Here is a 19148-nt window from a genome sequence, read left to right as displayed (position 1 = left end):
GAGTTGATTGAACTATTCTCCTCCCTAGACCCACTGTACCACAGCACAGTGTACTACACTCAGGCACAGCTGGTCTCTGAGGATTCTTAACAACTCGGTGGCACCTCTTCCACCAGTGGCTCATGGCAACTTTCAGGTAGAAGCAAGTGACCATCTTTGGGTACTCACTGTCTCCGCATCGCCATAGAAAGCGGCCAGGTCCAAGGGAGTGCGCCCATTCTTGTCTGTCTGGTCTATCTCAGCTCCTTCTTCAATCAGATACTGGACCACTGTCTTGTGACCTTTCAGACAAGCCCAGCTCAATGCTGACAGGCCCTCTTTGTCCAGAGAAGAGAGGGCGGCACCTGAAAGCAAAGTCCACACACAGAACTCGAGTCCTGTAAGATTCAAGCCTGGTTGCTGAGGCGTCCACAGCTCAACGCTCCTGCCTGCATGGGCATCAGATTCAGGAGCAGGCCTGTCCGGCACAGAGTTTGAAGCTGATGGTGACAAGGTCATCACTGAAGCAGAGCAATGGGCACAGGAGCTGCGCTTCCTCCTGTCTTTACGTGTGTTAGAAAAGCCCTTTCACGGTCAGGCAAAGTGGGTCAAGCCTACCTTTCTAGTTACTTGAGAGACAGAGATCAGGGGATTTCAGGGCACGAGAAGAGCACAGGCCAGAAAAAGAAAAAAAAATAGAAGAGCTTAGGCTCCACTGAAACCCTAGTTTGAAAAATAACCAATGCAAAAGTAGCTAGTGAAGTAACTCAAGTAAGAGAGCATGAGGTCCTTACTTCAAAGCCTAGTACTGTCCAAAAGAAAAAGAAAGGAAAATAAGTTCCTTTAACAAAAGCACATGTTCCATAACAGACAAAATTGGAAGTAGAAAAAACAGAGAGCATCTGTTAGAGAAAAACCTACCTTTAGAAAGGAGGAATTCCACAGTACTCAAGTGCCCTTCACAGGCAGCCACCATGAGAGGCGTCCGGCCCTGCTTGTCACTCAGGTTCACATCACAGCCACGTTCCAACAGCAATCTCACAATCTGGGAGATGCATTAAGCATTAGTCTTCCTTCTGCCTTTTAAGCCACATTCTCTACACGCAGGTTTTGCAGGCTTGAAAAGTAGATAAATGACCCCTTGCTTTTCAAACGCACTATAAGCTGTGAGATGTGGGACCCATCCAATCTTTTTACTGTATTCCTTCCCACAGAACCTTTTCCAGAATATATATTTTTTGACAACCCAGTTCATTACTACAAAAAAGCCCACACATATCAGGCAGGAATAGTAAGGATATTTGGGCCCTCAGCTCGTATTGAGGTGAAGAATAACCAGCCCTCTGTACCCATGGGTCTCACATTAGTGAATTCAACCAACAGTGTACTGAAAATGCAAAAAAAAAAAAGCATTAGTACTAAACAACAGAATGACTATTATATATATATATATATATATTATATATAGCATCAGGCATTATAGATATGTAAGAATGATTTAAAGTACGTGGGAGGATGTAGGTGGGCTATATGCAGATGTTACATCATTTTGTATAAGGAAGTTGAGCATTCAGAGTTTGGTATTTGTAGGGTTCCTGGATCTAGTCCCCCAATGATAGTGAAAGCCAGAGGATATTTTTCCTATAATGGGCATAACGATATTCCTTTATTTGGCATTGTGTGAATACAAATCTGGTAGCAGGTATGGGGTATGTGGTCACTATTTCCCAAATGAAGGAATGCTGCAACTCCTAGGATCCCTGGCTCCCTTGAATTAAAGACAGCTATGAAAGAGACAGCATCCTTGAACTGCACTTTTTCAAATACCCTGGGGACCATTAGGCTATAAAGTAACATAACAGATGTGTGGTAGCAAACCTCTCAACCCCTATCCATCCCTCTGAAGTTAAGGGGCATCTGTGTGGCTCTGCCTGCAGTCTTGCTCCCCAGCCTGTGTGGCTGATTGCTTTCCTGTCAAATGGTCCTAAAGCACCGGCAGACACCAAGGAAGGGGAACAGGACTGGGGCCAAAGGCGACCTCCACAGTAACCTCCACTCCAGGCGCTGCTTCTCATGAACCTGGGGTCCACTGTTACCTGCCAATGGCCCTGGCGGGCTGCACAAAACAGAGGAGGGACCCCTCTCCTGTTGGTCCGTGACACCGCGGCCCCCTGCTCCAGCAGCAGTTCACAGACATCCAGCTTCCCTCTTCCTGCGGCGGCAGTCAGGGCTGTGGAAAGTCACAGGAGCAATCACTTGTTAGACAAGTGGAGTGCCCACGAGTTCTCAGACACTTCCCCTTCCTTCAAGTCCAGGTGGCTCCGTGACAGCTGTGATCACCAGAGCCCAGTGGGAATGAGGTGCGCCAGTGTCTGGACTGGGGCCGGGAGACAGAGGGCTTGAGCTTCCTTGGAACCCAGATGCCCTGCTGTAAGGATGCCATGCTGTGTTGCACAGTCCCAGGTGAGCTCCTAATGTATAGCCAGCACAGCTGGCTGACTCTAGACAGGAGCTATTCCCAAGTCGAGCTCTATCATCTAGAGCTGAAAGGGTACAGCCACCCAGGCCGGCCCACCAGCCTCTGACAAATTGTAAATTCTGGTTTTGATGTCCATAGTGAGACAGAGCAGAATACAGTGTGTCACAAACTCAGTTTAGGTTGTTGTCCAGTCTGGCCTCTTACCTTAGGTCAGACCTTGTTCAACAAAAATCATCACTGAGTCCGCCGGGAGGGTATCCCAACACTGCTGCCTGGACAGACCTCAGAATCTAACCAGTCAGACGTAAGAGTTAGGAAGTCAAGGAAGAAACATGAGGGTGGTGGGGGACAGACTGTGGTCCTAAGGCTGCCCTGAAACAGGGTAGCTGCGGGATGACCCCAGGGCACAACAAAAATACAGAGGAAAAGAGAGGGGCTAGGTCCTCAGGGCCCCATGTCTGACCGGATCCTAGCCTCTACTATGGACAACAGCCCAGCCTGTCTCAGGCACCAGGACATTGGCTTTTCAGTGGGACAAGAGGATAGGATGGGGCTGAGCGTCCTGGGTGGATGCTACACAGGAAGGAGCAGCACCAAGAAGGGTAATGGCTCCCTCTGGTGCCCACCATAAGGTTGGGGGAACTGAGGGTCAGCCTTTAATCTGGTTACAGCCACTCCAGCTTCCCATCAGCCTGGCCATATGAATACACTCACACATGGTGCAGACCTAGCTAGGCCCAATGTCCTATGGCAAGCCCCAATTCCTCCACGGAATTCAATCTTGATTGTCCTCTGGACTACAGTGCAGTACGGCCAGCAACTTTACTATTTCACAAGTCACACCTGCCTGATGTCATCAGGCTCAGATCCAAACCCAGGCCTCCTGACAAATGAAGAGGCAGATAGGACTCACAGGAGGGAGCAAGTATACCTACACAGGTGTACCACAGTCCTGAAAACCCTGAGTGTGAAGATGAAGCTGGCAGGGAATCCAGCATCTCCCTCTCTCCTTCCTCAAGGGCACTGCTACTTTACCCTGGTAGGAGTGTGCTCTCAGCAGTGAGGGCACTGCCGCTCTTTCAGAGCATTCTTCAAGCTGCCTTTCTAAGGGATTTCTGCAGAAGTCCAGGTGAGGTAGGCCAGGCCTCATTCCTGCTGCAGGGAACCTTGGATACAGTTGTTTCTTGTCATCATGACAATGATGATGATCACATATATGATTCAATAACACAGAGCATGGGCACTTCTGTACTGCAGAGACCAGAATATGTCACATACGAAACTGTAGATACAGAAGAAGCTTTGAAAACAGTTACTCTTTAGTGAGGGCCAATGACATCTCTTTAGCAACTCTCCTTTGGCAAGGGTTTCCTCTACCCTGGCCAGACTCTACACTGGAGAGCCATCTATGCAAACCTTGTTAACACCCTTGCATGGTGCCCCCATCCACCTTGCAGTCAGTCCCACACCCTTCACTTGGGTTTCAGGGCACAGAGGGGTAGACCTAAAGTCTAATCCTCCTCTGTAAGACATGTTCACTTCTCTCTACATACCTGAGCTTCACAGGTTATTAAACATCTATGTCATTTAGTATCTGTTGTTGGTAGTAGCCTGTCTGTCTTGAACTAGAAGCTATGGAAGATAGGGTGCAGGTTTTTGTTCTTTTTCTTCCCCTATAATATCCACTATCAAGACTGATCAGAATACAACCCAGTAAGAGTGTGTAGGATGGAAGATCTGGCTTCGAAACTGTTCCCTAAGCCTGCCGATCCTCTCCAAGTTCCCTCTGCCTGGGGAGCCTCTTCCGCCTCCTCTAGTCATCACTGACCAGCAGAAGAAATGAATCACAGAAGCAGACACGCACAGACATGTTCACATGTGCACACACAGACACAGATGCATGTGTGCTGCAGAGGCAGAACTCCTTGGAACTCCTTGGAAAAGAACACATCAGGACTTTCTTCTGATGAGGCTAGAGTAGCCAATGCCCTAGAACATTCCGTCCTTTTATTTGGTAAACAGTCTCATCCCTATTAGGAACAGGGCTTTTAAACTGAGCTTTCTGTTACAGCTGCTACTCATTTTTTGCAACAACAGTACATCAGAAACGACAGCTTCACACTAAAAATAGTCTGTGTTTTACAGAGGCCTCAGACAAGCCGGAAGTTGGAACAGCTGACAAGCAGATGACAGCTCCACCCCAGGCCTGGAGACTGGGTCGGAATCTACCCTCTCTCACTACAGCCTGTCCTGCCCTGTGCTTGACAGCTAAGGTCCTTTACAGGGATTATGAAGCTGTCAGCAGCACAGGCTCACTTTGCTCAGGCTGAAAACAGATCACATTCTACACACAGATTTCTAAGGACACTCATTCACCCATTTTTAGAACAGTCTGATAGATGACAGGACCTGGGTTTCCCTTTTTCTACAGAGTGGATATTTTGGGCCACATCACTGTGAACTCTGGAGGCCAGAATGCATCTCAAGTTTCAGCTGCTGCCGGGACTTCAAGATACCATATTCGGAAACAAGGGAGATGAAGAATGGCAGACCACGTGATTAAGCAAATAAACTCAGGATAAAAAACTCCCCTCAGGAATTTCAACCATTCTGCTGAGCAGGCTGATCTCTGACCTGAGCCTGACTCTAATGAAGGTCAGTGGTCTTCTTTGCCTGATCAGATAAAGATGGGGAAGTGGGCAGGGTTGGAGAAGAGACAGCCCCACCAATGGCCTTGCCTTCTGGCCAGCAAAATACAAGGTATGAAATGGAGGCTCTCAAACCAATGTGAACATGTGGCACTTTTTCAGAGTCACATTGGATACAGTTCTTTCGCTTGCAAAATCCTTAACAAGATGGCATTTGTGTAATTAAATTCCCCAGAAAGCACATATCATTTGCTGGCAATCCCAAATGATGTCACCTCAGCAATACTGTCTTCCATCTTCAAAGCCTGAGTAGATTCATCGTGACAGATGTTCATTTTAAGAAAAACCTGAGTGACACTCATCCATTTGAACTTATTGAAAACATCACTGAGAAACAGTTCTTTGTATAATAAAATGGATCGTTGCCGGTATCTTTTACATATTATAGTTCTCTGGGAAATTTTGATTTACAAAAAAAAAAAATCAGCTGTCAACCTTCCGAGAAGAGTCACTCCATCGACAGGGCTGTTTATAAAATGCTACGGCACATCTGCCACTCAAATGTATAGGATGTGCCACCTGGGCTCAGGCTGGCTCGGCTCAAGTCATAACCATGGGTGTAACTCCCTCCCTCTGCTCCTGGACCCAACCTGGAAAGAACAGTGACAGGTCACTATACACAGAGGCAACAGCACCCTCCTGCAAATCTAAGGCCAAACTGAACACAGGAGCAAAAGTGTGTGAACCCATTGTATGTACCTCCTGTAGGTAAGAGGGCAACGTGGGAGAGTAGCTCATTTGTTCATGTGTGTCACTGGTGCAATTCATTTCCTGTTATAGTGGCCTTTCCCAGCTTTTAAAAAAGAAGAAAACAAAACCAAAGTGCTAATATTTAGAAGTAAGCAGCAGGGTTCTCAGAAATGTGATTTAACTCTGGGAGCCATTAGATGCAACAAAGCCAGTGATCTTTGACTCCAGACCAGAGACTCATGAGACACCCCACTCAATTGTAAAGAAAAGAATTCAAATAATAGCATAATAGGAAATGCTGGAAAATTCTCAGCTGTTTAATCTAAAGGTAAAATGTAAACACTAGTGATGGCTTTTCAACTCAGGGAATGAATCCAGTCTTCAACCAATGTCTTAAGACACTGCTGCATCCAGAGGCTGAGCCTGGCCTGTGCGTTGCTGCCAGGTCACTTGGCACTGGGCCATCACACAGAGGGTCTCAGAGGGGCTAGCCTCCAAGGCCCTATCTGCAAGTAGCGCCTCCTCCAGAGGTGAGACACATGCCTCCATCTTCCAATGAACTATGAGTTCCAGCTCTTAGAGCTGCTTTGTTTGACATTTCCTTCTATCGTTGTAGGAGGAAAGGTTTCACTAGATAGAAGAACACACTTTCCAAGACCTATAAATTCTTTGTCCCTATGAAGCTTGGGCTTGATCTAATCTTCAACAACTTAAAGGACAGAAGGAGAATAAAGATTGCTCATGCTGAACAGCTGGAGGACCGGAGCCAGCCTCCAGTCCTCATGAAGCAACTTCTGGAAGGGCTGTGCTCTGCTGTGCTCTAGTGACCTTGGGGACAGAAGTTAATGCTGCCTAACTGCTTTCTCAACCTAACAAGTCCTTGTTGTTCCCTATTGTTCTCCACTGGAAAAACTCTCCTGGGAGAGCCAGGACTCCCACAGATTCATACTGAGTCCTGCAAGGGAAAGCCTGGCTCGAGCCAAGAACAGGGATGAGTAAAAAAGGCTACAGCCACACATCCTGTGGAATACACCCCGTCATCACCCTCTGATCTTTTGTTGTTTGAGTACTGGTTGGGTTTTATTTTCCTCCTCGCTGTTGCCATGTTGACATCAAAGTTGCCATCCTCTCCCCTCCACTTCCTCCTAAGTATTGGGATTTCAGACATGTACCACCATGCCTAACTTTATACCCTATTCTATTGAGTTATCTAGGAGAATTTGAAGTTAAGGGAAGGCAGAATCCAAATCTGAGCAACCAGTCTGACCGTGTTACAGACTGTGTTATAAACTGTGCTGTCAAGTCTCTGAGCATGTATTGGAAGATGAAATGTGAGATTCACGATGCCAAGTACGCTTTAAAAAATAAAATATAGCTATACAGCTACTGGACGGACACCGGACACATGATCAAAAGGCACTTGTGTTTCTCTTCACCTGTGATTTTTTTCTTCCTAAATTAACTACAAAGTATAAGATTTCATTGCTTACTCTATCAAGACCAGATGAGTAATATAAATGGTTACTATTTACTACAGTAATTAATATTAACTTATCACAACCTACATGTCGTTTCTTTTGAACACTTGTTACCACTGGACACTGTACAAACACCAAGGATAGACACTTGCTTACGTCAGGAAGACGAGCCCTCTGAATGAGAGGTTCTGTCTACTGTCATACCAAGTACTGAAGTGAAAGAACTGAGTGATAGCTGGGTATAATGCTCACCCTAAGTCACAAAGCGAATCTGTATTTGGGGGTCAGGAGTTTATCTTGGTGGCAGAATTATCCCAAACCCCTGCTCTTAATTAAGCTAGGGAGAGGGAGACTCTAGCCTATTTTAATAATACCATGAGACAACTCATCTCTGCTATAGGAGAGAAAAAGAAAGACCTACCAAAAAACTTCCTAAGGCCACACAGCTAGTGAGAGCCTGCTGGCATCTGAGTTCTCACTCCCACCTTGTTGCCTCCACAAAGTCTCCTCTAAGACATCTCACTCACCTAACAGCTGTCTAGGAAGACTGTTTAGAAGACAATTATTACAAAACACTCATTTTTCTAAAGAACTATTATACTTTCTCCCCTGACTAAGAATAATCTGGAATGACCTTGTTCCTGTCTAACTGTGGTTGCAGAGCATTGTCAGGACATAAAATGCCCCAGTATGTGTATCGTAATACTATTCTATGTGCCCTAAGATGGGCTGTTTCTCTCCCCCAGCTCTCTAATTCTGGGTTCCTGTACTCAAACATGAGGGCCTTCTTCCTCCAAGACAGGCCTGAAATAGCCTTTTCCCCTCTAGGGTCCTGGGTTAGTTCCTTTTCCTTTCATGCCTCATTCCAAGGATAATCAAGAATTTCTACTGCTCAGGAATGATAGAAATCTGGATTTCCACACCCATCAATCTCTTTGCACCTTCTTTAAACCAGCACTGGCAGAAGAAGGAAAAACATGTCACACATATTTTCCACAGTCTCCAGTGAGCAACTGACAAATTCTCTCCTCCAGTTTCTTACTTGAAATTCCATTGTGAGAGGCATATGTACAGGTTGTGTTCCTAATTCTCAAATCCAGAATCTGGGATTCTCTAAATTCTCAGATTTTAGTTTTTTTTTTGTTTTTTTTTTATTAGGGATAGTGAACTAGTAAAGTCTATACAAATGTTCCAAAATCTGAAAAGCTTCTGAAACTCTTCTGGTCTTAAAACTTTTATTTTTTGGTTAGTCATGGGGAATGAATTATGGGTCTGGGTACTGTCCCTCAGCTCTTCAGTTCAAGGCTCTACCAGTTGAGCCACAGTGTCACTTCCATTTTTTGGTGGCTTACTGGAGATAAGAGTCCCACAGACTCTCCTGCCTGGGCTGGCTTTGAACCGTGATCCTCAGAACTCAGCCTCCTTAGTATCTAGGATTACAGGTGTAAGCCACGGGCACCTGGCTTCTTTAACATTTTTGAAAATAAGCAAGTAGATATAAGGCTCAAACTCAATCTAGTGAGTTTAAATTCACATTAAAGAATTTAAACAAAGTTCCTCCTCTATTAAAAGAAAATAAGCAAAAATATGAGTAAATAGTCTTTTTAAAAGTAAAACTACACTGTTCTGTTCCCTGTATTCTGGGACGGTCTTGGAGATGGTAAGACCAGATCTCATGGCTTGGTACACCCAGGAAGGAAGCCAAACAGGCACAGAATATGAAAGGAAAGTGACTTCATGAAGACATGAGGGAAACAAAACTCATAAGGTATGACATACAGTGCTTCCCTAAACTCTGTAAACAACACATGGAGAATGTCTGTGGAGAATGGACCTTCTGCCCCAAGGATGGCTTTAGAGACACCGTACTCCTGCTGACAGGACAATGTTTGTGACTAAAACCCCAGAGGAGGCCAGGTTCTGTCCAGAATTAGCAAACAGTGAGCTGGGACTGGCACACATGCTGAGCTGAAGTGCTCTGATGCACTGATGAAAGGGAGTAGGCTCTTCAGCCCAAAGCCCTACTCAGATGACAGCAGAGAAACTCAGCTCCTCTTTAGAAAGGAGGTAGACAAAGTGTCATTAACGACTTTGGTGATAAGAACCAATTATTTACAATGTCTAAACTTCTTTGGGAACTACTCCCCCAATTAAAATAGTACCAAATTAATGTGAAAGACTTAGTACTTCACACAGTGTTTTCTGTCAGTCTTCTTAACTTCCTCTGATAGGCTTTTTTTTTTTTTTAAATTAGGAAAAGGAGACATTTGGGAGCAGCTGGTGTCGCACCCTCCTGACGCCCATGGCAAGCAGCTATGAGACAGTGAGAAGGAGCTTCTGCTCTCCAGAGCACAGTGGAGAAAGAGGTCATCATCACCAAGGCCAGCAGGGGCCATGTCATTCCCTCAGCTGTGACCATGCCACACTGGGAGCAGAGTGGAATAAAGTCCAATAGCCATCTTAGAACCCAGCATCCTGTAACTGTACCATGACACAAAGAAACATCACTGGCTTCTTGTGAGTGACTGGGCTCCTTCTTCGGCTCTTCTCTAGCAGTATCTCTCCTGAATGATTTCACAAACTGAATATCACCTGTCCGAAATATTCTATGGCTCCATGTTCTTTAAATCTACTTGTACACTTGGCCAACACCTACATGACAAGCCTTGGAGCTAGACCAGGACTGTCCAATACGGTTGCCAGGACTCACAAGCAGACATGTAATTTTAATTGCCAGTCCAGAGCTTGAACTCGGCCTGAGTTGAGCTTTCCTGCTTAAGGCTAGCACTCTACCACTAGAGCCATGGTTCCACTTCTAGCTTTCCGAGGAGGTAAGAGGTAATTGGGGAAGGGGAGAAAGGAGATGGGGAGGAGGGAAGGGAAGGGATGGTAGGGGAAAACAAAGGAGGGGGTAACAATGCTTGATAGGGAATGTACTCATTACCTTACTCAGGTAACTGTAACCCCTCTGTACAGTTATCTTTAAAATAAAAAATATTTTTAAAAAGTGGTAATTGGAGGTAAAAGTCTCACTTTCCTGCTCAGGCTGGCTTCAAATTGCTATTCCTAGGTCTCAGCCTCCTGAGTAGCTAAGATTACAGGAATGAGCTACTGGCACCTGGCCAGACATGTAATAAAAATAAAATAGCATTCAGTATCCACACATACACAGTGGCTATTATGCTGGACAACAGAGACAGACAAAACTTCCATCTGTCTAGAATCTTCTCTCTCTCAGAGAAGTAGCCAGACCAAGCAGCCTCAGATGAGGGGTATCCAGGTGAGCATGAGACACACAGAAATATCTGGTCTCGTGAAACTCACAACTTAAGGAAAAGAGCCTCTCATCAGAAAGGAACATCAACAATAAGATTCAATAGTAAGTCCTGCTAAGGGAAAGAATGAGCCAAAGGAAACCTGCTGAGGCAGGGAGACTGTTTATAGGACAGGCACATTTTGTTTTGTTTCCTTGTGCTGTTGGGGATTGAACCTTGTTCATGATAGGTGCTGGCTCTACCACTAAGCTCTACCCCTAGCTTTTTATATAGGAATGTGTACATGTCAAAGGAAGATGCTGGAATAGAAGGGCCTCTATTCTCTTTAATTTAGGAGGTTTCTGGCCAGAAGCACAGAGCAGACTCACAGACTGGAGAGAAGCCTAGAGTTTGGAAACACGGTCTCTCTGACAGTTCCCACAGCATGAGGTCACCAGTTAAGCATCCCTGGTCATTTTGGCTCCGGCTGATTCACATCAAACAATGACATGGAAACAGTAATTTGATTTAGTCGAGACTTTGTGGGAGCTGGCACTGACTCGTCATGGCTGTGGAATGCCTGAGACAGAGATAACCCAAGTATCTGATGGGCTTGTGCCATCTTTCAGGCCGCCCAGAAACTGCAGGACCATCATCTGACCAAGTCTGCGGGTGTCCCAAAGCTAAGGGCTTGGCAACCTTGAAGGTGGTACAATTACGGGCATTAATGCCTCATTTATTCTAAACTTCTTTCTGATGTATCCCATTCCTATTTTCCATTGAAGAGGAGGAAGAAAAGGAAGAAGCTCCAGAGCTACTGAAACTACAGGACTGACTTTGCAGGGCTGGTTTTTAAACATTGCGTAGACAAGTAAAATAGGTCCCAGATGCTAACGCAAGGGAAGTCTTTCTTCAGTGAAGCTCTCTGTTCTCCAAAACCAGTAGTTACTAGTTATCAGCGGTATCAATTGGCAAATTTTCCAGAAGCTATGGGTTTACTCAAGTAAACCCTGAGACTAAACAGTTTCCATTTTAGATGAGTGTCTTCAAAATCTATAGTATACATTCTTGTTCCATTCATCTAACTTAGGAGTCATTCTCCTTTTGTGATGCCATGTGAGGACTACCAGCAGTGAGATGCTCAGGACAAAAGCTCATCTTTTCCTGCTCCCAACCACCCCTACCAGATGGCTAGAGTAAGGAGGAACCTCACACTGGCCAACCCTTTCCTGTGTGCCTTCTTTTCTGGCTGAGAGCTGTCCTCGCTCTGGAAACCGACTGCTCCCAAACAACAGTGGCAGGACCACCACTGTCAAGCAGCTACACAGGGACTATACAAGTCTGTCCTGGCAGAAAAGTGAGGTGCAGGTACAGGGAGCTGGCCCCCCCACCTCTGAACTGTGGCTGAGGGAGGGAAGAGATGGCAGGGAAGGAACTGTCATCCAAACAGGTGGTAGTGCTACATGAAAAACAACATACCCGTCAAGGATGGAGATGGCCATCTCAACCAGTCAGCCAGCAAAAGCCAAGATGTTCCCAGCTAAATCTACATTGAACAGACTTGTACATGGATACAAGGGCTTTCGGAGGAATAATGCCTGTATTATCCATGTAAAGCTTCCAATTGTTCCGCCAACTTCCCTCCCACACTCTAGATGAGTGGCTTTCAGGGATCCTATGCTTTGGCTGTGGCTAACAACAGACAAAGGCCAGTCTATGGTATTTTGGACACAAAGCATCATTGAGAACACCCAGGAATGAGGGGTCTAAAGAAAACCAAGCAAACTACTGCTTTCGTTGCTGAAGGCTCCTCTAGTGATGAAAAACAGCAGACCCTGCAGCATCCCCCAGAGGCTGGGGAGCGGCCAGACCCTGCTGACTCAAGTTGAAGGTAAGAAACAAAAGCGGTGTGACCCATTCATTTATGCAGTCACTTCTCTGCAGCCTAAAATGAGCCATAAAACATCTGCTTTCATGCCTACATGTGGCCTGGAGTTAGGTGACACAGATCTCACCTTCAGGACAGTGACATGTTTATTATCTGTGTAAAGCCCTGTATTTGTAAGTGTTCTCAAACTTAAAACTTTCCCAGAATACTTACAAATATTTCTTTGACAAAAACCTGGAAAATAGGAGGGCTTGGGGGAGACAATGGTGTTTGTCTCTGAAAATATCTGGATAAAAGGAGGTACCACACAGCAAAAGAGAGAAGGCAAGATTGGTTTGCTTGAGATGCATTCTACAGAAAGCTGCTGTGGCTCTGTAAGTCTGAAAAACAATGCTGGTCTGGCTTTTTTAAAAAAAAAGCTTAAATAGTTAAAATGGTTAGAAGTCTCTCAATAAAGTTCTAGGTTGACACTTTGGAAAACAATAGGAGGTTCCTCAAGAGACTACACATAGAGCTCCCCATTGACCCAGCAATCCCATTTTTAGGCATTTACCCAAATGACCACAAACAAGGCCACACTAAAGCTACCAGCACAACGATGCTTATCGCAGCATTATTCACCATAGCTAAGATATGGAACCAACCCAGATGCCCCTCAGTAGATGAATGGATCAAGAAAATGTGACACACACACAATGGAATTCTATGCCTCCACCAGAAAGGATGACATTGCCCCATTTGTTAGGAAATGGAAAGATTTGGAAAAAATTATATTAAGTGAAGTAAGCCAGGCCCAAAGAAACATAGGTCTCATGGTTTCATTTACTTGCAATAACTACTATATGTCTAGGATAATCTTACCAGACAAGTGGGAAAGGTCAAAAGCTATGCACATATGACCATAAAAGATGATGCTAAATGAAAAGAACCCCAAGATAGGGAAACAAGAGGTTTTATCTTTGTCACTGTTGTTTTTAATGTACCATGTAATTTTTTTTTGTTTCTTTTGTATGTTGTTCCCTATGATATAAACCTGTTTTCATTGTATTTGATTCCAGTGCCCTGCATCTTGTATATACATTTTTCTAATTTGGGGAGGGGAAGGGAAATAACAAAATGCTGAAACAAGGATACAGGCTGAGCCATAGTAACAATGAGATGTAAAAGACACTATGTTTAAAATGAACTTTACAACTTGGGGGGGGGGAGTTAGGGAGGAGGGGAGGGGAGGGAAGGGATGGTAGGGGAAAAACAAAGGAGGGGATAACAATGTTCAATAGGAAATGTACTCATTACCTTACTCATGTAACTGTAACTCCTCTGTACAGTATCTTTACAATAACAAACATTTAAAACTAATTTACTAAACTGATAAAATGAGGAAAAGTTCTAGATTTATAAAATTCATCTCCATGCCTGTTAAGGGAGGTGGGAACTTCTCAGGTCTTAAAGAGTTCTGCAGATTAGACAAGGGAGGGGCTGTATCATTCTGTACCTTCCCACAGAGATCTATGGAACCAGTCTGCCAATAACCTCAGTACTAAGAAGTTGGTGACTGATAAGAACACAGCCCCAGCCAGTACCTACACTGTGGGCTTACAGAAAGAACTCAGCCCTGACTTCTGACTTACTGAAACTATGAGCTAATAAATGTGTGAAGTCTTTGGTTACTCAAGTATCTCTTTAGCCATCAACCAACTGGCAGAATCTCAAGCAGGAGACAGAAATTCAGAATTGGGCTTGTACTGTCTCTCCAATATGGGTCATACCCTGCTCTTCTGCAATGAGTTGAGTGATGGGAAAGCCAGGATGAATGTGGCAGCTCTGAGGGGACTCTATGGCTCTAAAGGGCAGGCCTGCATACCCAGAAAGTCTGAGGCTTTTACCAAGTATGTGTTAGCTAATAAACTCTCCAGACCACCATTTGGTTTGCTAGAAAATCATTTGGAAGCATTTGGAAACAAATGTATGCAAGAGAAACAGAAGTCACACACGCTATGTATACATAGCCTAGAAATGCTCATTAAACACTCTTGGTTGCATCTACTAAAAACAAAATGACTCATGAAGTCTTAGATTTTGAATACTAAGTCATTCAAATAGAAAATTTAAAGTAGCAGTTCTTTTTTGGGGGTAGCAATTCTTATCTGAATTTTAGTATTTATTAAAATTCATTCATTCACCCCTTGCTTTTGTCCCACTATTGTTAAAACACATACAGACCCTGTTCAATGGAAATAGACTTTCTATTCAGTGTTTTAGGCAGGGCCCTCATCCTATAAGGAAGGCAGGCCTGGCCTTCCCTACTGAGTTACCTTTGGTTCACCTGAAAACAAAGACTGAAGTTCCTGCCAGACTTGCTTAGCTCGAGTGGCAGGAAGGTCCATTGGGTTAGGACATGTGAAGACTTGATAAACCTTAAACCTGCATGCCTTATTTAGGTATTTCCATCTGATATTCTTCAGGTGCAGGGTAACTGCTCATGTAGTTCAAAATGATTCAGGTTTTATATGCTTCTAGGGAAGCTTTACTGCACGTTTGGAAGGTTTAAAAGCGTTAAACTTCAAATGCTTTGTGATAAAATGGAAATAGGAGTTACATGTATCACAAGTCATTCCTAAAACAATTAGGCCATAATGCTGGCTCAGGCATCAAGCAAGCTGCCGGTGACTACAAGCAGTGGAAGCATAATTACCTGTTTCTCCCCACAACGTGTCAGTGCCATTGACTTCGATTTCATGTTCCTCTTCCATTCCCAGCAAGCACTGGACCACCTGTCAGAAGTGGCAAAGGGGTTTAATGAGTTCTCACAGCAACAGATTCTTATTATATCCCATATATCAAAGAAGAGAGGGTTGGTTTTTAGCCACTATCATCTCATGCTGCACAAGGAGAGAAAATATAATGAAAACCGTTTTCAAATATAATTCATATGCTATTCACACTTAAGCTTGGAGAATAATAATAAAATAAAGAACAACGCAGTCTCTGAATTTCAGCAACACTGTTTAGGATTACTAGGTACTCAGAATTCTAATGAATTCTAGCATGACCCAAATATGCCAGATTAATCAACAAAGGATACGGCAGATTGCATAAAATGCAGTTTCTGCATAAATCACCAGAAAATGGTGAATCCAGTTTTCACAAGGAAAAAAAAAACCAAGATGATATCTATTTTTCTAAAAGAATTTTAAAGTATTATCCAAGCAATTTTTCTACTGACAGCCATGTTCTTTTCCCTCCTGGGCATTTTCCTGTCAAAGAACAGGTCAGGTTGCAAGTCTCCAGGCAGGAAAGCTGGCTCTCAGGGAGACAAAGCATTTATGCCCTGGACCAGAGTCAACATTCACCCTGTGCAGCAGCAGTGACAGGAGAACAAGACAAAGCCATGTTCTAGTCTCCCAAGCCATATTCTTTGTGATAGGCTGAATAATGGCTCTGAAATAGGCACACAACCTAAGTTCAGGAACCTGTGGGTGTTACCTTAAATGGCAAGAGCAAATTGGAGATGTGGTTACCAATCTTGATATTGGGTGATTATTCTGACCTGTTAGGGGTGTATAGTGTATCTGTTACATACCTGATATAACCATAACAGTCCTGATGGAGAGTAGGAGGAATCCAGGTTAGAAGAAGAAGGGATGACAGAAGAGGGGCCATAAACTAAGGAATATAGGTAGCTTCAAGTAGTTAGAAGCCATGTTCTCTCCTAATCTTAGACTTCTGATCTGTTCAGAGTATGCTTTGTTTTTGGCCACTAAATTTGATTTGTGGCCTTATGTTATAATAGATTGAAGAAACCAATATATCCTTCAAATATTTTGGTGAATGTCCATGAAATGGTCACTTGGCTGTGCCAAGGTAGTTTTTGCTTAGCATTCCTCCAAGCCGTCTTTAAATGAGAGGTTCACATGTGAGGAGAGGAGGGTCAAACACAGAGTTTCAGTCCTCCTAACGATGCTTTCCCACATTCCAAACCCACTCAGATTTAGAGAACATTAAAAAGAAAAACATTTATATTTTCAGATATGAACACATAACACACACACTGCATATTTATGCATGTGTTTTCAGTGTTTTAAATGCCAAAACCTTGTGTGTTTTAAGTGCAAATGTCAGCCAGCCAGCTTGGCACTCTAATTTACTTGATACCATTTTGGGGAAAGAATCTTACCAAATGCTGGCATCTCTAATTGCTTGAAGATACTACAAGCATGAGAAATAACATAAAATAGCAGGAATAAAATGCTATTAAATTCACAAAGCTAAGACACAGGTCAGAAGATGACAATTAAATCTTCAAATGGAGGAATACTGACATCTTCCAGAAATAAATGCTCTATTTAACTGCTGCGTGAAGTTTTCCTTCAGTGTAGGAACCACAAATGACAAGCATTCTTACATGCTATCAAAGCATCCAAGTTCTATTTTTAAAAATCCTTCAAATACTCAAGAATGGTTTTAGAACCAGGATGCCATGTGATTATTTTTACAAGATTGCAAGGACAAAAGAATGAATCAAAGGGGAAAAGGCAGGGTTAAGGATAAAAGTAGAACAGGGAAAGAAGAGAGAAACAAGAGAAAGACAGAGACTGCGCACCACTGAAAGAAGCCTCAGGTAGAAAGAACAAACCCGCTTCTCCCCATCACATATGCAGGAGACCAGGAACCTCATTTGTGGGAAGGATTTATTTACAACAGAACTTCTTAAACAAGGTCAAGGACAGTGGCTAGTCTTTGAAATTTCATTTTCTCTTATTCCTTTAGAACGTCATAGGTTTATTACTTGAAAGGTGGCAACTGGACAACACACGTGATTACTGAGCTAGAGTTTCCCATTAACCAGGAAGGAAGGAAACCTGCAGCCCACTCACCGAGCTGTGGCCCATGCTGGCAGCCGCCGTCAATGCCTGCTGCAGAGCTTGGCTCTTCCTCAGTGTTCCGGGCTGGGAAGGACTTGCCAACCACTCACAGGTCAGTAGGTATTGCAGCACATCCCCATGGCCTCTCAGCGCACTGTGCACAAGCGCACATTGGCCTTTCTTATCCAAGTGGTCCACCTGGGCAGGGAGGGCACAGGAGTACACGTGAGCCTCATCTTTACTCTGAGAACATTAGAGGACCCAAAGAACACGTGCAATCCCACCCCACCCCAGACACGGGTTCACGTTCCGGTCTTTCCAGACTGGGCTACAACTTTGCCTGATGTCTTTCAGGGTAACCAAGACTTCAGGACTCACATTCACTGTGTACATAGCCAGAGATGATGAGATATCCTCTTATTCCAAATGTCTCCCTAGCAAACCTGTAGGGAGCCCCAGGTTCTCTTGGGAACATGTCTATGGAGCAACTCAATGGGCTGCTCAGGGCGAATTCTCGGGCTGCTGGGAGAAGCTGCAGCTTGGAAGAGGAGAGCAGTTCTTTGGTCACTGACAAAACAGGAAATCTACTGACTACACCTCTGAAGGAGGAAGGCCAGAAAGGGAGTACATGCAAACAGTGGCCTGGGACATGTTAGAATGTAAGGGAGGTACACAAAATTGTGGGAGGCCAGCTAGCCAGAAAGGGTGTGTGTGTAGTGTGTGTGTTTGTGTATATATGAGAGGGGAGAAGGGGAGAGAGAGCGAGTGAGAGAGAGAGAGAGAGAGAGAGAGAGAGAGAGAGAGAGAGAGAGAGAGAGAGAGAGAGAGAGAGAGAGAGAGAGAGTGCACGCACAGCATACTTGTACTCCCTGTTTAAACTCAGGGAGTACTGGGACTGAAGAAGGACCCCAGAGCCCCGGTCCACCATGCCTGTAGATTCAGTGAAGAGCTGAATCTTAACTTGGGAGCTTTGCAAAAGCCATTGATTTTCAAATGGTAAGCAAAGGCAGCAGTGGTACACTAGACACTATGTTGAAAATAAACTATAGAACTTACACATGAGGATGGGACAGAAAAACTGGGAAAGGGTGAGGGAAGAGGTGACATTGTCCGAAATATGCTTTTCCCTGACTTGTGAAACTGTAACTCCTATGTATATCAGCACCTTTATAAATGACAGTAAAATTGTTTGAAGCCACCAATACTGACTGCTGGCTTCCATCTGCAATGAGAAGGGCCTGTTGGCCTTAGTCTCAGAATAAAGGATTTCTGGGAACTGGAAACAGAGGCATTTTCCTTCTAGGACCTGAAGTTTAGAGTTCCCAAATGAGAGAGAGAGAGAGAGAGAGAAGAGAGAGAGAGAGAGAGAGAGAGAGAGAGAGAGAGAGAGAGAGAGAGAGAAGGGGAAGGGGGAAGGGGAAAGGGGGAAGGGGAGAGGAAGGGAGGGAGAGAGGGAGAGTGGGAGAGAGGGAGAAAGAGGGAGAGGGAGAGAGAGAGAGTGCGAGAGAGCACACCATTGCTACTCTTAAGCCTAATGTTTTATGGGCTTTTTCTTTTGGGGGGGGGTTGAACTTAATATCCTTTTAACTTAACAGGTATTTATTGTTATTCAAAAGGCAGATTTGCCAATGAACTGCTTATAATAAATGTAAATGGCACTTATTGTGAGCTTGACATTCTTCTCATTTTATCTATTAGCGCTGATAGTTCTAAAGGAACTGGTCTAGTAAGCCACAGTTACTTCTTATTAATGGTGATATGTTGATTACTGCACATAGCAAGGTCAGGAGACCCTGCTGTGATTCCC

The 19148-nt window shown here is 44.3% G+C and overlaps 1 protein-coding gene across 5 annotated transcripts in view; it reads right to left on the bottom strand.

The window, feature by feature from the left end:
* Positions 1-19148, bottom strand: part of Tanc1 (tetratricopeptide repeat, ankyrin repeat and coiled-coil containing 1) — a 229185-nt gene that overhangs the window by 10680 nt on the left and 199357 nt on the right. For all 5 annotated transcript variants that reach the window (XM_042683389.1, XM_042683391.1, XM_042683392.1 and 2 more), the window contains 5 exons: positions 17354-17539; positions 15172-15250; positions 2076-2209; positions 901-1024; positions 169-344 (listed from right to left, as the gene is read on the bottom strand). In XM_042683389.1, coding sequence (XP_042539323.1) covers positions 169-344; positions 901-1024; positions 2076-2209; positions 15172-15250; positions 17354-17539 — 699 coding nt within the window. The remainder of the gene's footprint in view (positions 1-168; positions 345-900; positions 1025-2075; positions 2210-15171; positions 15251-17353; positions 17540-19148) is intronic.

Source organism: Dipodomys spectabilis, unplaced genomic scaffold (assembly GCF_019054845.1).
Source record: "Dipodomys spectabilis isolate Male_0828 unplaced genomic scaffold, ASM1905484v1 ptg000081l, whole genome shotgun sequence".
Classification (NCBI taxonomy): domain Eukaryota; kingdom Metazoa; phylum Chordata; class Mammalia; order Rodentia; family Heteromyidae; genus Dipodomys; species Dipodomys spectabilis.
The sequence above is the reverse complement of the archived record's forward strand: the minus strand, read 5'-3'. Positions and strand labels throughout refer to the sequence as shown.